The sequence below is a fragment of the Rhipicephalus microplus genome, unplaced genomic scaffold (assembly GCF_043290135.1).
Source record: "Rhipicephalus microplus isolate Deutch F79 unplaced genomic scaffold, USDA_Rmic scaffold_17, whole genome shotgun sequence".
NCBI classification, from domain to species: Eukaryota; Metazoa; Arthropoda; class Arachnida; order Ixodida; family Ixodidae; genus Rhipicephalus; species Rhipicephalus microplus.
In genome coordinates, this window is record NW_027464590.1 from 5,213,055 (window position 1) to 5,237,791 (window position 24,737).

The 24,737-nt window shown below is 47.1% G+C and overlaps 1 protein-coding gene across 11 annotated transcripts in view; it reads left to right on the plus strand.

Moving 5' to 3' along the window:
* LOC142785024 (uncharacterized) overlaps positions 1–24,737 on the plus strand; it is a 424,940-nt gene that overhangs the window by 361,652 nt on the left and 38,551 nt on the right. For 10 of the 11 annotated variants that reach the window (XM_075883440.1, XM_075883442.1, XM_075883444.1 and 7 more), the window contains 3 exons: positions 2,304–2,372; positions 14,379–15,035; positions 17,851–17,944. In XM_075883440.1, the coding sequence (XP_075739555.1) occupies positions 2,304–2,372; positions 14,379–14,473 (164 nt within the window). In that variant the 3' untranslated portion in view covers positions 14,474–15,035; positions 17,851–17,944. The remainder of the gene's footprint in view (positions 1–2,303; positions 2,373–14,378; positions 15,036–17,850; positions 17,945–24,737) is intronic. The other variant, XM_075883443.1, reaches the window with a different exon arrangement.

Sequence of the window (24,737 nt, forward strand, 5' to 3'; positions counted from 1 at the left end):
TTCGATCCCCCGACCTACAGGTCAGCAAGTTGAAAGGGAGCCGCACTTATTTCGTTATACAGTGAAATTTCGGTATGACGAACTTCAGGGGACTGCGGAAATCTGTTCGTTATTTTGAAAGGTCGTTATAGTGAAAGCTCGAAAATTAATCATAAATACTTATTTTTCACCGACCAGAATGACTTACCTTTACAGCGGTGGGTCCTTGAACTTGTTTTTCACGAGAAAAAAAAAATGGACAAGGAAACACCAAAAAATGCACGTTTACTTCAAAAAAGTTTGTGATTTTTTTTTTTTTTTGACGCGAGCAGCATAAATTTTGCAGCGCGAAGGCCTCAAGCTCATCCACATTCCTGTGGTGCAATTCGGTTCTTTGGTCACAACAGCCTACTTTTTGCCTTCCTGTTGCTGAAGAATATTCATTGTCTCGCTTAGCGAAAACTGCATCCGCTTCTTCATCGCAAGAAGAGATGAACTCATTTGTAGTATCACCGCAGAGCGAACGCAGGCTTGCTTTGCGAACTCGATAAGTAATCACCAAAAAGAGATGAACACAACTGAAAAATAAGGCCTCCAAAGAAAAACCTGAAGCGTCACGGCTGTCATCGCCTCTTTCGAAGAAAAAAAAAAAAAGGTGCTAAAAAAAAGGAAATTTCTCGCGTTTCATTTTCTGCTTTCCCGCTGTCTCAGGTTTTCTGCGCTCATGCTTCCTGCTCCGCATCTCTCACTCTGTTTCGCTGACCTTGCCCTCCCGTGTTGTCCTCGCCTCTGTGCTCACTTGTAAATCTGCAGCGTCGACGTTTCAACAAAAGGAAGGAAGGAAAGAAAGAAAGGAAAGTCACCTTTTTTTTTTTTCCCTGCACACCGTCGCGCGTCTTGCGAAAAGCAGGGCGATCGTTCGCTTTGTCGTCTGCTTGCGTATCCCTCCAGTGGTCGCGACGGATTTCAGTACATAAGTTCGTAGTACTGAGGCGTTGTTAATATAACGTGGAACTAAATTATGGCTCCATGGGTTCGGTATTCTGTAGTATGTCTTAGTGAAATAGTTTTACATTGAAACTATTAGCAGTCAGCGCAAGATTTTTAAAAGTTTGTTAATCTGAAAAGTTTGTTAGTGTGGGGTTTGTTCTACCGAGATTTCACTGTATTCATTATTTCGTTATATCGATTATAACAGCTTGTGGCAATGTTTGCTCGGATGGGCGCACACCTATAAGCATGCAAAGAAGGAAACTGCCTCGTGGCCCGATGTACCACTACACGACCACGCGTGCGACGGAAAATAAACACAGTCGAATCTCATTATTCGATCTCGCTTAATTCGAACACGCGCTGTGGTCCCGTCAATGCTATATGTATTCCAATTGGACAAAACGCACTGTAATTTCAGCATACCGCGCTCCTAAAATGTTCTCAGCACCATGCCCAATCCCGCGGCGGTGCCTGTGCCACGCTTCTGCCTTTTTCGTCTCTGCACGTAGAGACTCTTCTCCTTTCAAGGCTGTGCGCGGAGAGAGAAGAAAAAAGAAAGAAAAGAAAGCTGTCGTGGAGTGTTGACTTTCTCTCTAATGCTGATCTGCTTCTATCTGCATACGCTCCTTCTTGGTGCAGAGGGTAGCAGCGAAGACGCAGTTGTTGCCGTCATTTTTAGAGAGTGTTGGTGCTAGATTTAGGTGCGCGCTACCATGCTTTGCAAACTGCGTGCGTAATGGATTGATTCGCTGCAAGCCAAACGTGTGCGGACACGCATCACAGATTGCTTCAATTAATGACGGATGTCCTCTGATTTATGAATGATTGTGTCTTCTGAAGCTTCCCCATCGTGTGTTCTTAAGTGAGAGGGAAATCGCTTTGCACCGCGGCGCTGCTTCTAAGTCATGTGACTCGCTGAGCGCTTCCTCAATCCTATCTACTGGCTGTGTGAAAAGGACAACTCTCTCGGCCGCGCGTGGCGTGACTGTTAGGTTGGTGAGGGAGCCTTAAAAGGGAGCCTTAAAAGAGCCGCGCCGAACGAGCGTCAAACTCTGCAGAAAATGATATACTTAACACACAATGGTCAGTTTTTTGTAGACTAATTTAGTTCGTTATATTCATTTACTGGTCAGTTTTACTTGATTGCAAAGTGGTTTAAAATGCATGGTTCTCAATGGAGCTTTCAAGGGGAACTTCATTTACTTTGTTGTTTGTATCCATTATTTCGTTTTATCTCGTTATGTTATAACGAGGTTTGAGTGTAGTTGCAAGAGGGTCTTCTTGGGCTCTTCCGAGAAGCACTTAATTCTAACAAGTGGTCTTTCTTGCAGGGTTCGATTGCCCGCTCGGCAAGAGCTTCAAGCCAGCGGGCAGTGCAGCAATGATGCGGTTGCTGGAACGTGAGTGATGGCAGTTTTTCCTACTTCAGTGGCTTTTTTCGTAGCTGCCGAATTACCTCTAACTTATGACTTATATGACCAGGGCACACTTAGGTATCATAATAATTTATGCCCTATAATGAGGCAGATACACTACGCATTACGCCAACTCATTGTGGCACTAGAGCCAAGGCTATACAGACCGAGCTTCCACACATTTGTCTTGCTCCTTAAGTAGCACACAGCCTGCTACTCATTTGGGTTCGGCTTGCCCGCAACCTCAACCCGTCTAGAAATGCACATACACGAACAATGTGAATGGGGACAGACATTTCAGTTGTTCAGTGTCCATTTTATGATCTCATATTATATGAGTATATTTTTTGTGGAGAACCAAAAAGTGCGTTTGCGGCCGCGCACTAATCACTCGTCACAGTCGAACGTCATGTTTACTGTGAAAACCCGGCGGCCTGAGAAGGTGGTGCTTTTCAAGAAATATAAAGAAAATTGTAGTATTGTGTGGCGAACACGCCGCGCAGAGAACACTGGGCACAGCGCTGAAGCGCCGGCCGACATGAGGTACGCAGCAGCCAGTAGCCAAGCAGGAACTTCTTTATAATCTACAATGCCGCGCATATATACACAGGGTAGTGCCCCTGAGGGCGAAAACACTTCACATGAAACCGAATCTGGCAACCATGAAAACTAAACCGAAACACCACATAATTCCCCTAGAAAGAAAAGGACATGTGGCTCTAAGATCCTTATACAATGATTAACAAAACCTGAGTAACTTTTATGACCTTATACAATTTTAGAAGAATGTAATGACACAGAACTTCTGTATTTCAAACCTTAACATTCCCACTCCTTTTGTCGTAAAGTAACTAATTGAATAACAGAGAAGCGGCATGAGAAGGAGAAAAAACATAACTCTGTACACAGCGCACCATGGCTGAAAGCACTTATGCAGACAATATACAACAAAAATCACAGCATGAAAGTGTATCCTTTATACCTTTATACAATAAACAATGCACAGCTTCCACACAACAATGAACATGTATGTTACAGATTTCAACGTACGAGTAAGAAAATAGAATTTGTGCCACAAAGTCTGTAAACCTGGATGGTTTCTTACGCGAACGCTTAGAACGCTGAAGCTCGTTGCGCTCTGAAGTGCTCCCTTGCAAAGCAGGAAGTTCGGTATGTAAAGATGAGCCTACTGGCTTGCTTACGCGCTGCTCAGGCACAGCTGAGAGCATTGAGTATTCAGACAACTCGCTTAAGCATCCCTCAGCTGTAGCTGGGGACGGAGAACCCGGATGCGAAACATGGAAGCCTGAAGGTTTGGAAGAATGTTCATTAGTGTTAGGAAGGATACTGGCATGGGGACTGGGCTCGTCTGTCAAGTATTGATACAAAGCCCGAGTCCAAGGACTCTGAAGCATGCTCGGTGCACGGTAAAACTTGATGGTGGCTGGGCACCACAGCCGGATCTGAAACCGTTGCTTGAATACCATTTCCCCCAGGGAAAGATGGTGATGCTGCAGGAATAGGGATAGGAGCCCATTGTGGAACCAAGGCAGAGTATTGCCACTGGTTTTGCAAAGGTATTGAAGGGTGCAAGAGTGTAAGTGGTTCCCATTCGGAATGGACAATCACAAGTTCAGAAGCATTACAAATCGATCCATCACTGCGTCCAAATGTCTAGGATCCTACTGCCGACATAACAGTAAACGGACCTTTATACTTGTGTTGTTTCTCTGGAACACATACTTTGACTCTTCGGCCAACCTAAATGACCGAAGGTTTGGCTCCTCGCTTATGATCGACACAATTCTTCATGCACTTCTGCCCATGAAAAACTCTTGTCCTTATGGTATTGTCCGAAAATGACTTCAAAGTAGAAGGCAACAACAGATCAGTTATGTCAACCGCTGTGCGAAGTTGATGCTTATGAAGCAACATCGCGGAGGACAATACCGTAGTTGCCTGAGCAGAAAAATGGTAACTACCAAAGTACTCCGTAGTCGCTTTCTTTAGAGGACGGTGTTTTAGTTGGGCTAGTTGAATGTACTTTTTCAGGGCCCTGTTGAACTGCTCGACCTGCCCATTGGCTTCAGAATAGTAGTTGGAAGAACAGAGGTGTTGAATACCTCGTTCGTAAAGAAAATTTTCAAACTGACGAGACCTAAACTGGGGTCGTGGTCTGTTAATAAGCATGCTAAAAACCCTTCACGGCAGAAGACTGAAGTTAAGAAGGTGATGACTGCATCAGATGTAACGTCTCAAACAAAACAAACCTCAGGCCATTTGGAGTAATAGTCAAAGTGACTGCAAAGCTACAATCTAAGGGAACATTTGAAAGAGGACCAATAATGTCCATGCGTAACTTCTCCCACGGTTTCTCAGGAAAAAGAACTGGTTGTAGCGGTGCAAGGACAGGTTTCGCCGATTTGTCGGCAGCTTGACAGATGCAACTGTTCCGAACCAAACCTTTCACTTGTTTGTCAATGCACAGTCACCAATACCTGTCACGAAGCAGCTGCTTTGTACGAATCATGCCTGGATGATTCTCATGGGCTAACTGAATCAATTGCCCCCGGCAAGTTTCTGGAACTGTAACATATTCCCCATGAAAAATAAGCTCATCTGCATAAGACAGTTCGTCTTTCACTGCAAAGTAAGGTACAAGTACTGAAGTCAAATGCTTCTTTAGAGGCCTACCTTCAGCAATGTATTGAATAAGCTGCTGTAAGGTACCATCATTAGCAGTGGCTGTCTGTAATTCTTCCTTATTTAAGCATGCAGCAACTAAAGAAATTATCTTCTTCTAGCGCCTGTGCTGGTGGAAGCTGGACTGGCAGCCGAAATAATGCGTCCGCTACGAATTATCGGCACCTTTGCGATATTGTACAGAAAAGTTATAACAGCCAAGCGCACTATCACGAAGTTTGCAAGGGGCTTCGCCCCGCCCCGCGCCAGCTGACAACAAAGTAGTTAAAGCTTGTACTTGAACTGGTATAGCGCATTACGGGGAAGAAGAAACGGCCGAGCAGACCGACACAAGAGGACAGAGCGCTAACTGAGCTTTATCGTCAAACTGCATCAAATATGTAGACCCGCGCAAGCATACAAAACCACCCTAACGCAACGACAAGATAACACACAACATCGCACCCTCACATATCACAGGTTCATAGGCGGTTATCCTGATTAAGGTAGGCCACTTCATGTTCAGATAAAACCAAAGAAGGGGCGCTAATACACGTGCTGCCAGCTCTTTTTTACCACTTCACATTGATCAAACATGGGGGTACATCCACAATCGCGGCAGTGAATTCCAATGTGGTCCTGGATTGCTTTGTGAACATTATAATGGTGCTCTTTTAGCCTTTCATTAAGGCATCGCCCCGTTTGGCTGAAATACCACATACCACATGAGAATGGAATCATGTAAACAACCCCCGCTACACACGGCACAGAGTTTTGTGCTTAGTTGCGCAACCAGTGGTACGTGATTTGAGAGGGTTGAATGCTTTGCAAAGCCGCTGTAACTTATCCGGCGCTGAAAACACCACTTTGACGCTGCATTTCTCCTCTATCTTTTTTAGCCGGTGGGAAATGTCATGCACGTAGGGTAAAACTACGGGTCTTTTTCGGTCGTTAGATTCCGGCTGAGCCTCGGAGTTGTAGCCTTTCTTTTTCTGTTTTAATAGCTTTTCAGCTATAGATGCCAGTAGGATAGCTGGGTACCCAGCACTCAAAAGCCTTTCAACTTGAGCTGCAAAGCTGCGCTGCATGACATGACACGATTTCCTAAGAGGATTGATGAGAGAAAGATTTGTGATGCTGCGCTTAACTAACTTGGAATGGGAAGAGTCATAGGGTAAAAGGGGTTTTCCATTTCTAGGTTCAAATAGCCAGCACGCATGGTCAGGTGAAAAAATTAAATTCAAATCTAAAAAGCGTAAGCTATTGGCAACTGGCAACTCACGAGTCAATAAAAGCGGTCAATAAAAGAGCACCTGTATAGTGTTCACAAAGCAATCCAGGGCCACATTGGAAAACACTGCCGCGATTGTGGATGTACCCCCATGTTTGATCAATGTGAAGTGGTAAAATAGCACCCGTCACAATTGACTCGAGAAATTATAGAAGCGCATTGTATAGCAAGAGCTGGCAGCACGTGTATTAGCGCCCCTTCTTTGGTTTTATCTGAACATGAAGTGGCCTTCCTTAATCAGATTAACCGCCTATGAATCTGTGATATGTGAGGGTGCGATGTTGTGTGTTATCTTGTCGTTGCGTTAGGGTGGTTTTGTATGCTTGCGCCGGTCTACATATTTGACGCAGTTTGACAATAAAGCTCAGTTGGAAGTTAGCGCTCCGTCGTCTTGTGTCGGTCTGCTCGGCCGTTTCTTCTTCCCCGTAATGCGCTATATCAGTTCAAGTACGACGAACCAAGTCGCCCAATCTTCAACACTTGTAGCTAAAGCCTGGTGGTCAGTTCTTATTGTAAAATGCCAACCCCAAAGATACACATGTCATTTTTCTACCGCAGACAAGCAAGAGCTTCATGCTCTCCTGCTGAATACTGGCGTTCCGCCGAGGACAATGTTCTAGATGCAAAAGCAACAGCTAGCAGCTGATCTCCTCTTTGTTGTTGGAGCACTGCTTTGATGCCGACATTGGATGCCGACATTGGAACCACCACCGAAAGATTATCAAAAATATTTATGACCGGGCGGTCAGCAAGAGTTTTTTAATCTGGTTGAAACTGGCATTGACCTCAGCAGACCAGTTAAAACTCAGACCTTGCTGGAGCATGCGGTGCAGAGGCTCAACAACATCATCATAATGTGGTAGAAACTTTGCGTAATATCCAACCAATGCCAAGGATTGGAGATTTTTAACATCAGTGGGAACAGGGGTATCAAGTATGGCAGCGACCTTAGACTCAACCGGCGATAACCCGCGAGTACTTATGTTATGACTTAAGAATGCAATTTCAGTAGCAGCAAATACACACTTGTCATTAAGCTTCATGCCACAGGGATCTATTTTAGACAAGGCACCTTTCAAGTGCACATCGTGCCCTTCCCAATTACCGCCCCAAACTAAAATGTTGTCTAAGTAACAGACAACACCTGGGCACCTCTCAGTACATCGCTCATAATTTTTTGGAAAATAGCTGGCCCAGATGCCAGTTCGAAGCACACTCTGCGAAATCTGTAAAGCCCTTGATGAGTTAGAAAAGTAGTATGGTCACGACTCTCCTTCGCTAACTCAACCTGATGGTATGCGGATGCAATACTGTGAACTGTTGTAAGAGTTCCTCGATGTGGGGTAGAGGGAACCCGTCCACCACAGTGGCTTTGTTCGGCTCATGGAGATTGACGCACAGTCGGATGGAATTGTCCTTCTTGAGGACGACGACCAAGGGAGACACCCAGTCCAAAGCATCCACCCTCTCAATGATGACACTCAACTCTAGTCGTTACAGCTCATCCGCGACTTGTTACCTCGGCAAGAAGGGAAGACGACGCAGTTTGGCCGCCACTGGCTGCAGACCAGGTCGATACTTGACACGCTGAATGTAATTCAGGACCCTGCCCATGTCCGACGAAAACAGGGGGTGATACACCGGTGACGCATTCGCCGGAACCGCCGAGGAGTCAACGAGAGAACAAGTGAGGGTCTCGCCTCTGATGATTATTTTCAGAGCTCAGATGACATGACATCTATTTCCAGGAGCGAGCTGCAGAACCATTGATCTATACGGTTAGATGGAGAAGTCCAACAGTGGTGACCGTTTCGTCCACTTGCAGGACAGCAACTATATTGGTCACCGTCGATGTGCCTTGATGACCGGTCGAGTCCTTAGTAGTGCGGCAGACCCGCACGAAGTGTCCTCGACGTCTGCACCGCGAATACCTTGGGCTCCTGGCAGGGCATGCGGCAAAGTTCGCCCAATGCTGCGTTTACCTGCAGCGGTGGCAGGCATCCGCGCGTGCTGGTGGCGAAGCTAGAGAGGGCGTGTCCGCAGCAGCGCAGGGCGAGGATGTGCACACAGGAGAAGTCCTGTCGGCACCATCTTGCACCGGACCTTGGGGAGGACTGCCCCCATTTGGTCTGGCATCTTGAATAGGGCGTGACGACACTGCGTCAACTTGCGCTCCAGATAACTGGCAACGCGCAGTCGACGCGCTCCTTCTTTCTTGCTACGTCGAGCGCCTTCTGTACGGAGAAGTCCTTGCCCATCTTGAAGAAAGTTCTTTGTAGGTGCGGCGACGTGATGCCAGAGACGATCTGGTCGAAAGCGAGGATGTCGCCCGACGCGCCGAAATCACAAAGCTTGGCTACTCGGCACACCTCCTGTATAAATTTTACCGCCGGCTGGTCCGAGCCCTGACGCAGGGCTTTGAAGTAGGCGCGCAAACACGGCGCGTCCGATGGAGGGTCAAAGATTTCATTAAGCAGCACAAGGGCTGCGTCGTACACATTCGAACACGTCTCCTGAGTTGGCCGGACGGCTCCCAGCTCATCTTCGGTGGCCTGCAGGTAAGTGTTAAGTCCCTCGACGCCCAAGGCGTGCAGGAGCAGCGCCTTCTTGTTCTCCGGGATGGCATCCCTAGCAGCAGCATCAATGTAAATTTGAAGAACCGTACCCCACTGTCGCCATGAAATAGGAGGCACTGCAGGAGCTCGGATGGAGGTATCGCAGCGTACATGCTTGCCGAAGAGAGCATCGAGACGGCAGTTCAGGAGAGACGCGCACATAGGTAGGCCTCGTGACTGGAGTGGCACGAAGTGTCAAAAAGTGAGAATGTAAGCAGGAAATACAGTAGTGGTGGGACAGCTTGCACGGGTGCTGAGTCGACAGCATGATGAAAAAGGCTGAATGCCCACCTTGACGCCTGATGCACGTGGATTGATGATCCTTGTCGCCAAAATGTATCATGCGGCGAACGTGCCGCACGAAGAACACAGTGGGCACGGCGCTGAAGCGCTGGCCGACACGAGGTACGCAGCAGCTGGTAGCCAAGCAAGAACTACTTTATTATGTACAATGCCGCGCCTATGTACACATGGTAGCACCCCCTGAGAGGCTTTACATGAAACCGAATCTGGCAACCATGAAAACTAAACCGAAACACCACAAAAATGAAAGAAGTTATGCAAAGCAAACTGGTATTTACCTACTTCTTTCTGCTACTGCTTGAGTCTCATGATAAACCTGTATTTATTTTAGCAAGCAGACGTGAAAATAATTGCAGAGTTTATAAAGTAGTTGAAGAGAAACAATGACTTCAGATATATTGATAAACTGCTTTTTGAGAACTCTGATGCCATAAGTTTCTCTGTCATAAATCCAATATTAACAGGGAAAATAAAGGTTGAAGTTTCATTTTTGAATGTCGCACCGAAATCTTTGAGTGTGACATAAATTCAAATAATTTCATTCACTTATTCATTTATTGTATATTGGTGACACAAGCTCAATGAAATTTTCTAAAGCTTTGTATGCTTGGTTTATGACATTCTTAATTTTCATTGAGTAGAAGCTATGTAGGACCCTATAGATGCCTTGAAAATCGCTTGCAGTTTGACTTGTCTTTTCTAGGCGAAAGTTTGCTGAAATAACGAGTTGCGTCTTCAACGGACTGACTGAAGTCTTTGTTGCTGTGATGACCACGTCAGAGTGTTATGTTGTCACGCGCTAACCCTAAATCGCCCACCACACACCGCTACGTCTTGCCACTCCTTCCAACCAGCCCGAACTCTCCCTTCCCCACCCACGCAACCCCCACCACTCCAGTCCCAATGATGATGATGACGCAGTCACGTAGTGCCCTCTCTCGGCCAAGTCCCGGTGATGATGACGTCGTTACGTAACACCCTCTCTCGGCCACCCTCACAGGTCTCCCCCCCCTCACAGGTCTCCCCCCCCTCAAAATGTGAAGCCACCACTACACATTGCCTGCAGCGTCATGGTACAGTGTCAGCTGATCTGCGTGTCTCACACCGTGGCGACAACCCGTTTTGAAGTCCACTAGAACAGTCATTCTGTCCCACACGTCTCACTGCCCGAAAGGGACCGGAACGCCGGGGTGCAAGCTTCGAGGAGAAGCCCTTGGTGGCATCGCTGAGGGAGTGGCTTTCGAGCAGAACAAGATCACCCTCCTGTATCGTCAGTGGCCGCCTGTGCTGGTCGTAGCGAGTCTTCTGAGCGCGCCACATGTGGTTTTGGTGTGTCCTGGAGAAGTCAAGCACCTCCTGCAGACACTTGGAGACCTCAGTAGCAAATGCACGGTATGCTGTCGCAGGAGGCTCCGCGTCGTCTTTGGCCTCAGCCTGTGTCCATGGGGTTCTCAGCTCCCGGCCATAACAGAGGAAGGCAGGCGTGTAGCCCGTGACAACGCTTTCAGCCGTGCGCATGGCCAGGGCGATTTCAGGGATGTGCTGGTCCCAGTCTTTGTGGTTGGAACAATAAGCCCTAAGGCACTGCTTGATAATGCCGTTGTGGCGCTCCACCATTTGCCCGGCAGGGCGGTACGGAACAGTGTGTCGGTCTTGTATGCCCCAATGCTCAAGGAGGCCCTTCCACAACCTGCTTACAAACGACTTTCCATTATCACTTGAAATGGAGACAGGTGTGCCATGTCTGCAAAAATCTGGATCATGCAGGCCACCACACTTTTGCTGTTTGTTGCCCGCAATGGAAAAAGTTCAATGAACTTGGTGAACTTGTCAATCACCACGAGAAGGTACTTGTGGCATCGAGGTGTCATAGGCAAGGGCCCAATTATGTCCACGCTGAGCTGTTCCATAGGGGCAGTGGCCCATTGACTGCTCATCAGCCCTTCTGGCTTCTGCCGGTGGGCTTTGGTGCGCTGACAAACCTGGCAGCATCGCACATACTTGGATATGTCCGAGCGCATACCCAGCCACACGAAATTCTGAGAAACGCGTTTGAGGGTCTTAAAAAAGCCGGAGTGGCCACTAATCGGGTGGTCATGGGACAGTCGCAGGACCAAGTTGCAGAGATGGTTCGGTAGCCAAGGTACTTTCCTGTTCCCTCGGTGCTGTACAAGCAACCCACTCTCTTCCATCTCGGTCGTCTCCGCCAGGTCTTTTATCAAGGGTTGATCACTGTTAGTGGGCGGAAGCTTTCCTCCCTTCATCACAGTTCGTAGTTTTGACAGTATGGGGTCCTGCCCTTGTTCCTGGGCGAGAAGCCCTGCATCATTCAAGACAGTAGTGTCGTCCACTTCAGATGCTACAGCAGCTGCCTCAAAGCTGATTTGTGGGCTGGGCTCTGGAACAGCCATAGGGAACAGCGTCTCGTGTAGACTCGGGCTTGGAACTTCCTGGTGCTGAAGGGGAGCTCTGCTCAAGGCGTCGGCTGGCACATTTGCAAGACCCTGCCTGTGCTTGATTCTGCAGTTGAAACCTTGCAGCCGCAAAACCCAACGCTTTACACGTGGTGAGGCCTGGTCTGTGGTGAACATCCAGGATAGTGAGGAGTGATCACAGTGTACCTCAAACTCGGTGAACTCAAGGTATGGTCGGAACTTGTCCACTGCCCACACCACAGCCAGACACTCCCATTCTTGCACTGTATAGCGCTGCTCTGCCTCAGTGAGTACCCTGCTAATGAAGCTTATTGGACACAGTTGAGCATCACTCTCGGCTGCCTGCAGAAGCACCGCTGCAATGCCGACTCCACTGGCGTCTGTTTCCACCACGAATGGTCTGTTGAGGTCCGGCAAGTTTACAACAACATCGTCGGCCAGGGACTGCTTAAGTGCTCTAAAGGCTTCCTCTTGCTGCAGCTCCCACCGCCAACATTGCTTTTTAAGGAGTTCTGTGAGTGGACGTGCAGTGATAGAAAACTGAGGTATGAACCCTCTGTAATAGCCTGCTAGTCCCAGGAAGGCCTGCAGCTGTTTGAGTGTTGTTGGTTGAGGATAGTCCAGCACCGCTCGCACTTTTTCCTTGTCCGGCCTACACTGCCCGGGCGATATTTCATGGCCAAGGAACTTAAGGTATTGACAGCACACGTGCACCTTCTCTGGGTTAATGGTCAGCTGTGCCGAACATATCCGCTTCAAAACCTCCCGAACATGCTCAAGATGATCCTCTAGGGTCTCCGAATACACCAGGACATCATCAAGAAACGCCATGGCAAACTGGTGATTAATTCCCTCCAGTAGTCGGTCCATCAGGGTCTGAAACGTGGCAGGACCTCCGGCAACTCCAAAGGGCATTCTCATAAACTCGAAGGTTGCCCGATACCTGTGAGGGTGGCCGAGAGAGGGCGTTACGTGACGGCGTCATCATCATCGGGACTTGGCCGAGAGAGGGCACTACGTGACTGCGTCATCATCACCATTGGGACTGGAGTGGTGGGGGTTGCGTGTGTGGGGAAGGGAGAGTTCGGGCTGGTTGGAAGGAGTGGCAAGACGTAGCGGTGTGTGGTGGGCGATTTAGGGTTAGCGCGTGACAAGTGGGGGCTCGTCCGGGATGGCTTCAGGCCCGACAACAGCACCGGACGACATGCCTAGGCTCCAAGGTCTCGTTGAAGAGCTGTTGCTGGGCACCGACGGCTCCGCCATGGAGCGCGAACGAATCGCGGCGGTCGTGCGCGATCGAGTGATGGCGACGCCGCTGCCCACGGCTCCGCACGTGGGAGCATGGACTGGGGCCGCTAACACTGGCGCGGTCCCTCGGGCCACCGACGACTCTGCGCCTCGGCTCGCTGCTGCGCACCTCCCCCGCTACTCCGGTGCTAGAGACTTGCAGTCGCCGGAGGAGTTTCTTGAACGTTTGGAGAACTTCTGCCTCGTGACGGAGGTCGCCGCCGATAAGCGACTGACACACGTGGTACCGGCTGCCCTCGAGGGTGGCGCGAAGTTGTGGCGGCGGTTCGTGCGCGGGTTCGACTCGTGGGAGCAATTCACCGCCGCCTTCCGCTCCGAGTTCTCGTCGATTGACGCGAAGCGTCGCCTGAAGGCGGAGCTCGAACAGCGCACGCAGCACTCGGAAGAAAATTTGAAAGAGTTTATATATGCCATCGCTACTTTTTACGACCGCATCGGGGAAGAAGTCTCCGAAGCCGAGAAGGTGCAGCGCGTACTGAGGCAGATGCACCCTCAGTTGCAAGATTTGGCGGAGGGGCATGCCTACAACGACCTCGCCGAGTTGGTGAAGGCAGCCGACGGCCTAATGGAGCGGGCTTGGCGTCGCCTCCAGTACAGACCACCGCCACTCCTTCCAACCAGCCCGAACTCTCCCTTCCCCACACACGCAACCCCCACCACTCCAGTCCCAATGATGATGATGACGCAGTCACGTAGTGCCCTCTCGGCCAAGTCCCGATGATGACGCCGTCACGTAACGCCCTCTCTTGGCCACCCTCACAATGTGAAGCGTTAATGGCACAACAAATGGCAAAGAAACAAGAAAGACACTTTTTCCTGTCGTTGCTTCTCCGTGCTTTGTTGTATAGTTACTATTTTGTGCAATAATATATGTCTAGTGTATTCTGAAGGTATGCTCTCCACATCATGCTTCGTTTGATAAGTAAGTGTTTGTCGGCGGCTCAAAGCCCCTTTTAGGAAACCTAGCAACACTTACTTGAAAGGTGACAGCATACAGTTTCACAACAGAATAGGTGCTGGAATCAGTGTCCAAATTCTTTTTACTGCCTTGTCATGAATATGAGATGTGGCGCCTGGGTCAAGACGCCACCACTCACCTTCAAGCAAATGTAGCATCCTGCCTTCGCTCAAAATAGTCTTGAATACTTTCTTTGCGATCAACTAAGAAAACAAGATATTCTTTAGTAGCATGCCTTTCATTGAGCAGTTGTAGCATATAGCATATATGCTCCTGCTATTTTGGTCCAGCGTTTCTTGTAAATGGCGAGAAATCCCGCTGTTAAGCTGAGAAATGAATGATAAGCAGCCACTGCTTCCTTTGTGAGGTGTAACATGTGTGCGTCCTGTTTTTTTACAGAACCTCTGGTGAGGGAGGAAGACGTAATCTTCACGAAAATGCCCACTGAGGACGGTCATGGAGAAACAGGTGTCACTTTTGGACACTACTTCTAAGACACTACTTTTGCACACTACTTCTAAGAAGTCCGCACTAGAGATCTATCGAACTTTTAAGCAGGAAATAGCCAAGGAAAGGATATATGATAATACTCGGGGTAGTTCTCTACTGTTTGAGGCCAGGACGGGAGTATTGCGAACAAAGACATATCGGGCCGAATACGAAGGGGTAGACACGGTATGCAGTGCGTGTGGAGAGGAAGGAGAAACTGCCGAACACTTGACAATGTTCTATCAGTGATGGCAAAATAGACTTTAAGCGGGTAGAATTAACTAGAAGGAGGTTATCTGATTGATGGCTAAAATCAAGGCACGCGTGAAAATTAAACCCTTCACTGCAAAGTACGAATCCTCAAACTCACTTTTTAAAGAAAAAAAAATAAATCTAGTTTTTGGTTCATTAAGTATTACGGCTTGGTGGCGCTAGCCACCGCCCAATCTAAAAGGTACAGTCATATCCATCCATCCGTCCATCTCCATGGGCAGGACTGCCATGGGCGTCATGAATTTTGGCCCGAGGAGCGAGAAGCAGCTGTCTGCCAACAACGAACATGACATGGTGAGTACTGCTTGTGTAACTTAATATCATCCAGTGAAGAAAAAAAAAAAACAGCACACGAATTCCAAAAGGCATTTTGCATTGACAAGAAAGGCGATATCGGTGCGTGACTGTGCCTTCGTCAGTGCTCCTCACCAGGGAATTGGGCATTTGTGAAGTATATGAATGCTTCTTGACAATTTTTCAGATGCATACAAAGATTTCATGAACAAAAGTTCCATGTCTTGTCTCTCCTTTCACATTGCTTGTGCTATGTATACCCCTGTGTATGGAATGAAACCTTTCTTGATTGTAAGTCGGTACTCGGTCTGTCTCTTTCACTACCCCATGTTTCATGCTGTTTGTCACTTCGTCGATTATGTACCAATTGGCTCAAAATAAGCGCTCCAGTGCAGTTCCTTTGATATTGTTATTGACAAACTTTGTTTTATCATGTGGTGCTGCGTTTTCAGGAAAAGTTCTTCTGTTGTGCTGCTCTTATCAGGTGTAGAATGACAACCCTGCTAATTGTGAATCATTTTTGCAGTCAAGAAAATGTTTTTTTCTGAAGCTAGGGTACGTACAGGTTCTTGAAAACCCTTTAATTTGAAAAATGCATTTTCAAAGCCCTTGGAAGTCTTTTTTTCTCGTCCTTGAAAATCTTTGAATTACCTTAGCACTCCCAATCGACATTGTGGCTTTATTTATGTGGTAGATTGGCATACCTGCCAAGTCTCTCAAATTTCGACCAGTTCTTACCTTTACACGGTTGTCAGGAAAATCTCCTGGAAACTGAAATTTTTTTGTGGGATGTGGCCGCATTGACAGAAAGGCAGCCCAATCTGCATTTTATTGTAAAAAATTTAAGAGGTGCTCATCCAAACATTTATTGGGCCACAATTCAGATGCTACAAGCACTTTTCTTCACCGCAACGAGTCGTATGAACTTTAGTCTGAAACCGTGGGAAAAAGGCCGAGAGCAGCGTGCTCGAAGCCGTGGAAGGACGTGTGCGGCCAGTGCACGCACTGACACAACTGCGGTTATCGTTTGTTACAACCGGTGTGGATAGAACCGCGGTCGCTCTTGATATGATCATTTGTGGTGACAACGTAACTGACAGAACTTTGAAACTGCACGTGCGTTCAGTGCATCATTTGAAGCAGCGTTGCTTTCCACAAATGCTTCGGAGAAAATCATGACAGATGCGGTCATATATTGTAAAAAATGACATGGTTTTGAAGGCACGTGATCAGCCAGCGCACGCAGAATGAAAACCGAACTATCGTTTTCCGCAGCCGATGAGTGCAAATCCGCAGTTGTGCTGAAATGATTATTAGCCGAAGGCACGCGGCTAACGCAGTGGTAGAGCTGATAAAGATGTAAAAAGAAACGCTAAAGGCATTTTGGCGTACCTGTCCGAAGAATCTAGTAATGTTGTTCCTTTCAATCTGGGTACATTGGCTATACTTTGGCATTAAGTTTTCAGTTGACCTTATGCGAAGCTTCAACCTGCACTTTCCCGGCAGCCGGCTCATTCACTTGGGTCTCAGGAAAACATATGCACATTCTTTTGACAGAAATAGATTTCGCTAGGTGTTATCAAGACACGAAGTTTTGAAAGATACAAGTATATTCACCCCCATTTTTCTTTTTGAGGAAGAAAGAAAGGGGGAGAAATAGATCAGTGGACACCCCCTTTACTTTCTCTTCCGGAAATCTCCGATTCAGAATCCTTGAACCTGGCACGTAAGGATCGACATCGACCTGACCAAACTGCCCATTTCCAAAACAGCAATTTGGCCTGAGTTAATATGGTTTCACTAACCAAAACTGCATGGTGAATAGTTTTACCGCATCAAACCACGAACAAACGAAGTGAGAGACTTGTAATGCTCTTCAGTGCTGGCTCCTTCCCTATTGTGGGTGCGGTGAAGCTGGTGAAAAATATAGGGAGCTATAGTGCAAACTAGATATGTTCGTTATAATTGCAATATGTGTCTACTATATAAGTGCAATAAAAATGAGTAAATTTTGAAAATTTTGAAGTAAATATATTTCAATATTTTGTGCTAATTTTAGTCCTTGAAGAACCTGTGACATGTCCTGGGTAGTCCTATAATATCCTTGCATTTTCGCTTCGGAAACCTGTACGAACTCTGTGAATCATACTGACTGAGTTGGGGGTGCCTGAGGCATAGGTCAGTAAACATTACATTACACTTGTGCACAGTACTTATCTGTTACAGTGGACCGGAAGTTAAACTGCTTGGCTGCTAACCTGAAGGTTGTGGGTTGGCAACATTCTTGCTTCAGTGGAGGCTATGGTGCCTGCATCAGCATGTCAAAGAACACCGTGTGGTCGAAATTTCAAAATCTCTCCACCATGGGTACAATAGCCAGAACTTTTTTCGGGAAGGCACATCCTTGATTTTGGGAGAGTTACCCCTTTGAAATAGTTAATCTTCGCGCTCTATACCATGGCGAAAAAACATTTCGGGGGAGGGGGATGTGGCACGGGCCCAGTGTGTACCTCATGGCTATGCCCTGCTCTCCACTGCAGCATCGCTCCTAATTATATGGTGACTTTTGAATGTGAAACCCCAGATACTTAATTGTCAGACTTTCATAATGAAAAGCAACCTATTCTGTCTAATCATGTTCTTTTGTTGTTAATGCTTTTGTGTGTAGGCTGTGTTCATTCTGATCATATAGGGAGGATCTGGTTTACACCTGGTGAACTGTTACTGTCAAAAATCCTATTACATGCTTCTTGCATGAAGTGAGCCTCCTCAAGTTTAATGTAAGGCATTCCATGATTTTTTGTGTTGCTTTCAGTATTTCTGCGCTCTCGACGACGGAGTCAAGCTGACCATGCTGGGCAGTGTTTTGATGAGCCTCCCAAAGAAATCTTTTTTCTACGTCTGCAGAGGTTTGTTGGCAAAACTTATTTGCTGCTTCTTTCATTTCTCATTATCTTAGCATTGCAAGCTTGTCCTTTTTCTTTATTTTTCAAATTTGGGGAATACTTTTGTAAGTGATCTTCTCACAAGTGTACCCATGCTTTTGCAAGGGTACTTGATTAAAAAGATTATGGTGTGTCGGCAATTGTTATGAAATGTTTAGAAAAAAGATGATGGATAAGAAAGAGCACCTCATTGGCATAATAAGTTGAGTATTTGAGTGTTGGTCATTGGCATCTATTAAGGGCCATGTTAATATCTGTAGTATTCACTGCAAGATTCCAAGGTCTTCTTTTTCTACTAAAAGTGCTAAAAGAATTCTTTCACTCAGTTTTAAAGCTGAAATGAGGTGAAGCCAATTGGGCATTGTTTAGCTGCTTCAAACAAACACCCTTCTCTTGGAAACCCCATTGACTTCGAAAACAGGGTCTTAAACACTACCTTTTTCACCTGTGACTGCAGAACAAGGGACTTTTGTGCTGGCAAAACTGTGAACCATTGATTGACATGCATATCCACAATTATCTTTTCACTGCTACCCTACTGCCGTGGTCTGGTAGTCAGGCAATCAATTCAGTTGTGAGACGAGCATTCAAACAGCACCTTGGTAGTTATAGGGTGAAGAAACGACAACAGAAAAAAAAGATCTTGCCTGTCCTTGCTTCTTTGTCCTGTATAGCGCTGTACCATGTTGGAAAAGGAAAATTATTACCAACATTTGCTATGAGCAGCATCTATCTAAGCTCTGCACACCGTCTTTCTGCAAGATTTGTTTTCTAACCAACCCAAAAGGGTAGTTTCATCCCTTCCATATTGCAGCTCGCAGGTGTGCTTTAGTGGAAAAGAAAGGGAATGGAATATTGTATCAACGCCTCCTAAAAGAACTATGCCTGGAACGTGTCTCTCTTTACAATTGGGAGCCTCCTGTCAGCACCTAACCTCGGAGGCCATGCTTTCTGCCGCTTGTTGCGACCTGCCGTCGCGCGAGACCGCTCACCTCCGTACTGCTCAGTCACGTGACATTACCGTACTGCTCAGTCACGTGACATTACCGTACTGCTCAGTCACGTGACATTACCGTACTGCTCAGTCACGTGACATTACCGTACTGCTCAGTCACGTGACATTACCGTACTGCTCAGTCACGTGACATTACCGTACTGCTCAGTCACGTGACATTACCGTACTGCTCAGTCACGTGACATTACCGTACTGCTCAGTCACGTGACATTACCGTACTGCTCAGTCACGTGACATTACCATACTGCTCTGTCACGTGACATTACCATACTGCTCTGTCACGTGACATTACCATACTGCTCTGTCACGTGACATCACGGCTGCTCAGAGGCGACTGTAAGAGCATTTATGAGTTCGCAGGGGGTGACCGTCGGAGATGCTCGCTTACGTACCCAAGGAAGAGGGTAAAGTTTGAGGGTAGGGCAGCACGTTCGCGGCTGATGTTCCAGCATAGTTTTTGTAGGAGGCATTGATTGTATAAATGTGTTGCACAAGGCAGTCGACTTGCGGTAAATATAGCGACGTGTATTACCTACCACATTTTGTAATAAACAGAGATGTGCGAATACGGAAATTTCGGGTGTGAAGCAAATTCTAATAGAAAAGTGTGAACGCAAACTGAGAATCTTGTTTTTCAAATTTTCCTGAGATATTTTTTTTCATTACTTTGATGGTGAAAACTGCAGAAAAAAAAAGAACGTTCAAAGCATATTCTGAGGTACGTCACATTATGAAAGCCTTTATTTTGGCTAGGTTGATGAAGCGCTAGCAGGATGTTGTTTCATAGTTATCTAATGAACAATGAAGAATAAGAATACATTTAGAGGCCCAGGTAAGGCAACCGTTTAATGTGCCGAACAGCAGCGAGACAGCAGCCAGTCGTTTTAGCATCAGTAGCAGCACGAGCCCAAGCCACAACAAATGTCCTCTTCGTCGTTGCTCTAGCTATGCCAATATTTGTGACTACAATGACTCCCCAGTGAAAAAGGAGCCATCCAGGCACAGTTTTGCCAGAAAACGAGCCATCCTGGCACAAGCAGGACAGCACAGTTTCGTGCACAGCTTCACGCCTGTGGTGCTGTTAATCTATACAGGTAAACCTGCATATAACAAAATTGATAAATTCCCAGAAAAATTCGTTATATGTAAGTTCGGTACAAAAATTTGTAAAATAAATGGGAAAATATAAACAAAAAGGGGACTGAAGGCAGAGCTAACCCCAAACACTCATTTACAGTAAATAACTGCATTACGATTGTTATAGCAATTATATGGACACTCTCGGCAGGTTCTTGCTGTGGCCGCCATGTTCAGCAACAAGTCCTAATTGGCAACAAGTCCAAATCGACAGCATGCCTCCGCACATTGTAACTTTGACAAGTGGGTAAAAGCGTGCGAACGCTGCTAAAGCAGAGATCACATGAGTTAGCCCATCACTTTCGCCTGGAAAGTGCATAACATCGCCCGTGTGTTAGAACTGCGATCGAATGCCTAAACAGAAAGTAAACTACCTGTCTTGAACGAGCATGAAACAACGTTGGGAGGGGGGGGGGAAATCGCTCGAGTAATGAACTTGGATTTTAAGGGCGGTCACAATCGCTGATGCGCTTGCTATCTCGCGGAGTATCAGTGCGGTTTCAATGCGAAGGGACTGTGTGAAAAGAGCAAACGCAATCGTTCCAGTCAAAGTGGAAGGCTCGCGATTCTCCCCATCGAAGGATAACTGCTCGTGCACAAGCATCTGTAGATTGCTCGTTACTGATGACAGTAGCGATGCACTGCCTTGTATTTTTGTTGTTTAAACCACCATGTGTGTGTGTGTGTGTATGTGTGTGTGTGTGTGTGTGTGTGTGTGTGTGTTGTAGGCGGCAGAAACCCAGCCGAAACTGCCTATCGCTATTAAAAAAAAAAAGCGCCCTTCATATGCAGCGCAGCCCCACATATGTGACGCTAAATGAAAGCGCGGCACTGGCAATGCGCGAAAAGTAGTTTTTTTTATTTTGGTTTGAAAAGGGAGGGGGCACACTCGCGCATGCGACCGCGGCGGCGAGAAGGGGGCACTGACGGCTCGTAAGGTGCAGGCCCTCCTGCCCGTCTTACGCGTGCCTGCCACCACCGCTTCGCGCTTTGACGGCGGCGGGGCAGCGGCGGAAGATGTATGCTCGTACCCAAATGCCACAATGCGCATCAAAATTCCAAGATTGTCCATGGGGAAAATTCATTATATCAAGGTTGTCTCGCACAGTTACTTTGTTACATAGAGGTCGCAAATAGATGTGCTCCTATGAAGCGACCGCAGGGAATATGAAAACTTCGTTATATCCAGGAATCTTTTATATGGAGGTTCGTTATAAGCAGGTTTAACTGTAGTTGGCTGAATATGCTCAACAATTTAGTTTACTGGCGATGTCTGGCGCAGGCCTAGTATGGTCCGTTGTACTTGGCTATGAACTTAGAGGAAAGGTCAGTTCCAGACAATAGCACACAGTCACACGATTGTTCCAGGGGCGTATGACGATGGGGATGAGCGTCATTCAGGAGCGTGCTTGTGGCGAGCCTGATCGTGTGTGGTAAGCGAACGTGCCAGCTGCCGACATTCTTTGTCATTAGTGGCGGCTTTCTCCAAAGTCCTAGTTTCTGAAGGGTCTGGGTTGTACAGAAGGATAGTGTCAAAGAACAGGGAAGGCTCCCGACCATAAAGAAGGAAGAACGGGGAGAATCCAGTTGAAGATTGAATGGCACTGTTGTAAGCATAGGTGACGAATGGCAGTATGTGGTTCCAATTCGTGTGGTCATCGGAAACATACATGGAGAGAATGTCGCCTAGCGTGCGAATAAATCAATCGGTCGTCCAGTTGGTTTGGGGGTGATATGCGGTAGTGTTCCGATGCACGATGCTGCATTCGCGCAGGAGGGCTTCTACAGCTTCATGAAGAAGGAATGCCCGCAGTCACTGAGAAGCTCGCGGGGTGCACCATGAGGAAGGATGAGGTTGCCCAGAATGAACAAGCAGACTTCACAACCAGTGGCCTTGGGAAGCCGTGAAGTTTCAGTGTAGCGCATAAGATGGTCCGCAGCTACGATGACCCAGCGGTTTCTATTTGCTGTGTATGATAGGCGACCGTACAAGCAGATTCTGATGCAGTCGCAAGGCTGAGAAAGACAAGGCAGTGGATGGAGTGACCCTGTGGTTGTGCGAGAAGAGCTCTTCCGGGGTTGGCATGAGGAACATGAACAGACGTACTGCTGAACAACGCGGTACATTTCGCGCCAGTAGTATTGAATTCTTAGGTGAGCATACGTCTTCACCACACTAGCGTGGGCGCATTGCGGATCCGCGTGGAAGGAAGCACAGACGTCAGAACATAGGCGGTGAAGAATTACTAGCAACCATTTGCGCTCATCAGATAAGTAGTTTGCTCGGTGCAGAAGGCCATCACGGATAGTGAAATGGCCGGCAAGTCGTCGAAGTGAGTGATTGTTAGTACGTGGAGACATCTGAGACAGGTACTCTAGGAGAGACGCTATCCGTGGATCCTCATGTTGCTCAGAGGACATGTCTGCATGCTGAAGTGAAAAGCTTTGCAGCTGGAAACATTTGCTGTAACATAATTGTGGGGAAGTGGTGAGCGAGAAAGAGCAGTGGTGTCCAAATGCTTGCAGCCTGACCAATAGACTACACGGATGTCGTAATCTTAAGATGTAGCGTCCTGCGAGCTAGGTGACCGCATGGATCTTTTAATAACGACAATCAGCACAATGCGTGGTGATCAGTCTCAACGTCGAATGGGCGGCCATATACATAAGGTCGGAATTTCGTGATTGCCCAAACTACGGCAACCCATTCTTTTCCATGACTGAGTAGTTCTTTTCCACTATAGTGAGGGTGCGACTAGCATAGGATACAACATACTCATCGAAACCAGAATTACGCTGGGCAAGAATAGCGCAGAGGGCTACTCCACTAGCACTCGTATGGATGGAGAAACTGGGGGTGGAGCCCTGCAACGTAGGTGCCCCAGGGGACTGACTGCCACAAAGATCTAAACTGGAATAAGAGTAAACAAGTTTTTTGGGTGTAGTAGAAAGGGCGGCATTCTGGAAAGAATTCCTAGGAACTACTGTTAACTTGGATGCATTCCACACTTTTCCGTCACTGAAGAGAAAAGGGGACGGCGCAAACTGAGCCTTCACTGTAAGAGGCCTACTATACTTGAAAAAGCCTTTCCTATGGAGTCTTACTTTAACCAAATCGCCGACCATTATGCGGGTTTGCTGCGCACCTTTCCTTTTGTCAAAATACCCTTTGCTCTTATTCTGTTTCGCTGCAACCTGATTCCGGACATGAGGCAACCCATTGGGCGACTCCGATACTTTAGGACAAATCCTAAAGTTGCTAATGTCTACTTTGAAACGAGGTTGTCGACCGTGCAGCAAAAAAGCTGGAGACAGGCCAGTCACCGCATGTGGTGTGACCCTATACGAACTCAAAAATTGTGTGATGCTCCTCGAGGCATCTTTAGCTTCAAGTCTGGCTACCTGCAAATGTTCCTTAAGAACCCTGTTAAGGCGTTCTATTTGAATAATTGGACGAAAATATATGATGGATGCCCTGTTCCTTTAGATATTCCTGAAATTGTACAGAGAGAAATTGTGGACCATTGTCAGTTACTAAAAACTCTGTCCTTTAGATATTCCTGAAATTGTACAGACAAATTGTGGACCATTGTCAGTTACTAAGAACTCTGGTAGCCCTTCCCGGCTAAACGACGATTCGAACAGCTTAATGACATCCTCTGTGGAGATAAAATTCGTGCCAAGAACTTCAGGCCATTTTGAATAGTAGTCGACTAAGGTAGCAAGATACCTGGGAAAAGATGCATTTAATGGGCCGACAATGTCCATACCCAACTTTTGCCACGGCCCTTCAGGTCATTCAACGGGCTGCAACGGGGCTACACGCGACTTGGCCGACTTGTCTGTCAGCTGACAGATGTGACAATGCTTGACATGTTCTTCTACAGAACGATCTATTTGGGGCCACCAATATCTTTCACGCAGAAGTTGCTTAGTACGTACTATCCCTTGATGATTTTCATGTGCTAATTGGAGGAAAGTAGGTACCAGAACACTAGGAATGACTACACGGTCACGCATGAGTAATCCGTCAACACAAGAGAGTTCATTCCTAACATGAAAGCAAGCCATTAACTCATTGTTTATATGCTTCTTAAAAGGCCAGCCCTTGGATAAACATTCACAGACTTTTTGCAACGTCACATCTGCATTCGTTGCAAGTTGGACGGTTTCTTTGTCAACTACAGATGTCACTAAAGACACTATTTCTTCATCCTGGCTAAGTTCTGGGCAGGTCTGAATTTGCAGCCTAGACAGGGCATCAGCGACCACATTTTCTGAGTCCTTGCAATATTCTATGTCAAAGTTGTAATACAAAAGTCTAGCTGACCACCGCAAAATCCTTAAAGGCCGTCGGCCTGCATCACCTGCGGCTAACAAAGCAACTACAGCCTGATGGTCGGTTCTAAGGGTGAAACGTCTACCCCAGAGGTAAATATGCCACCTTTCACACGCAAATAGACAGGCAAGCGCTTTGCGTTTACCCACAGAGTACTTTCTTTCAGTATCTGACAAGGTTCTCGACGCAAAGGCTACTGTTTCAAGCTTAGGACCATACCGCTGCTGTAACACAGCCCCGATGCCCACATCAGATCCATCGGTTGT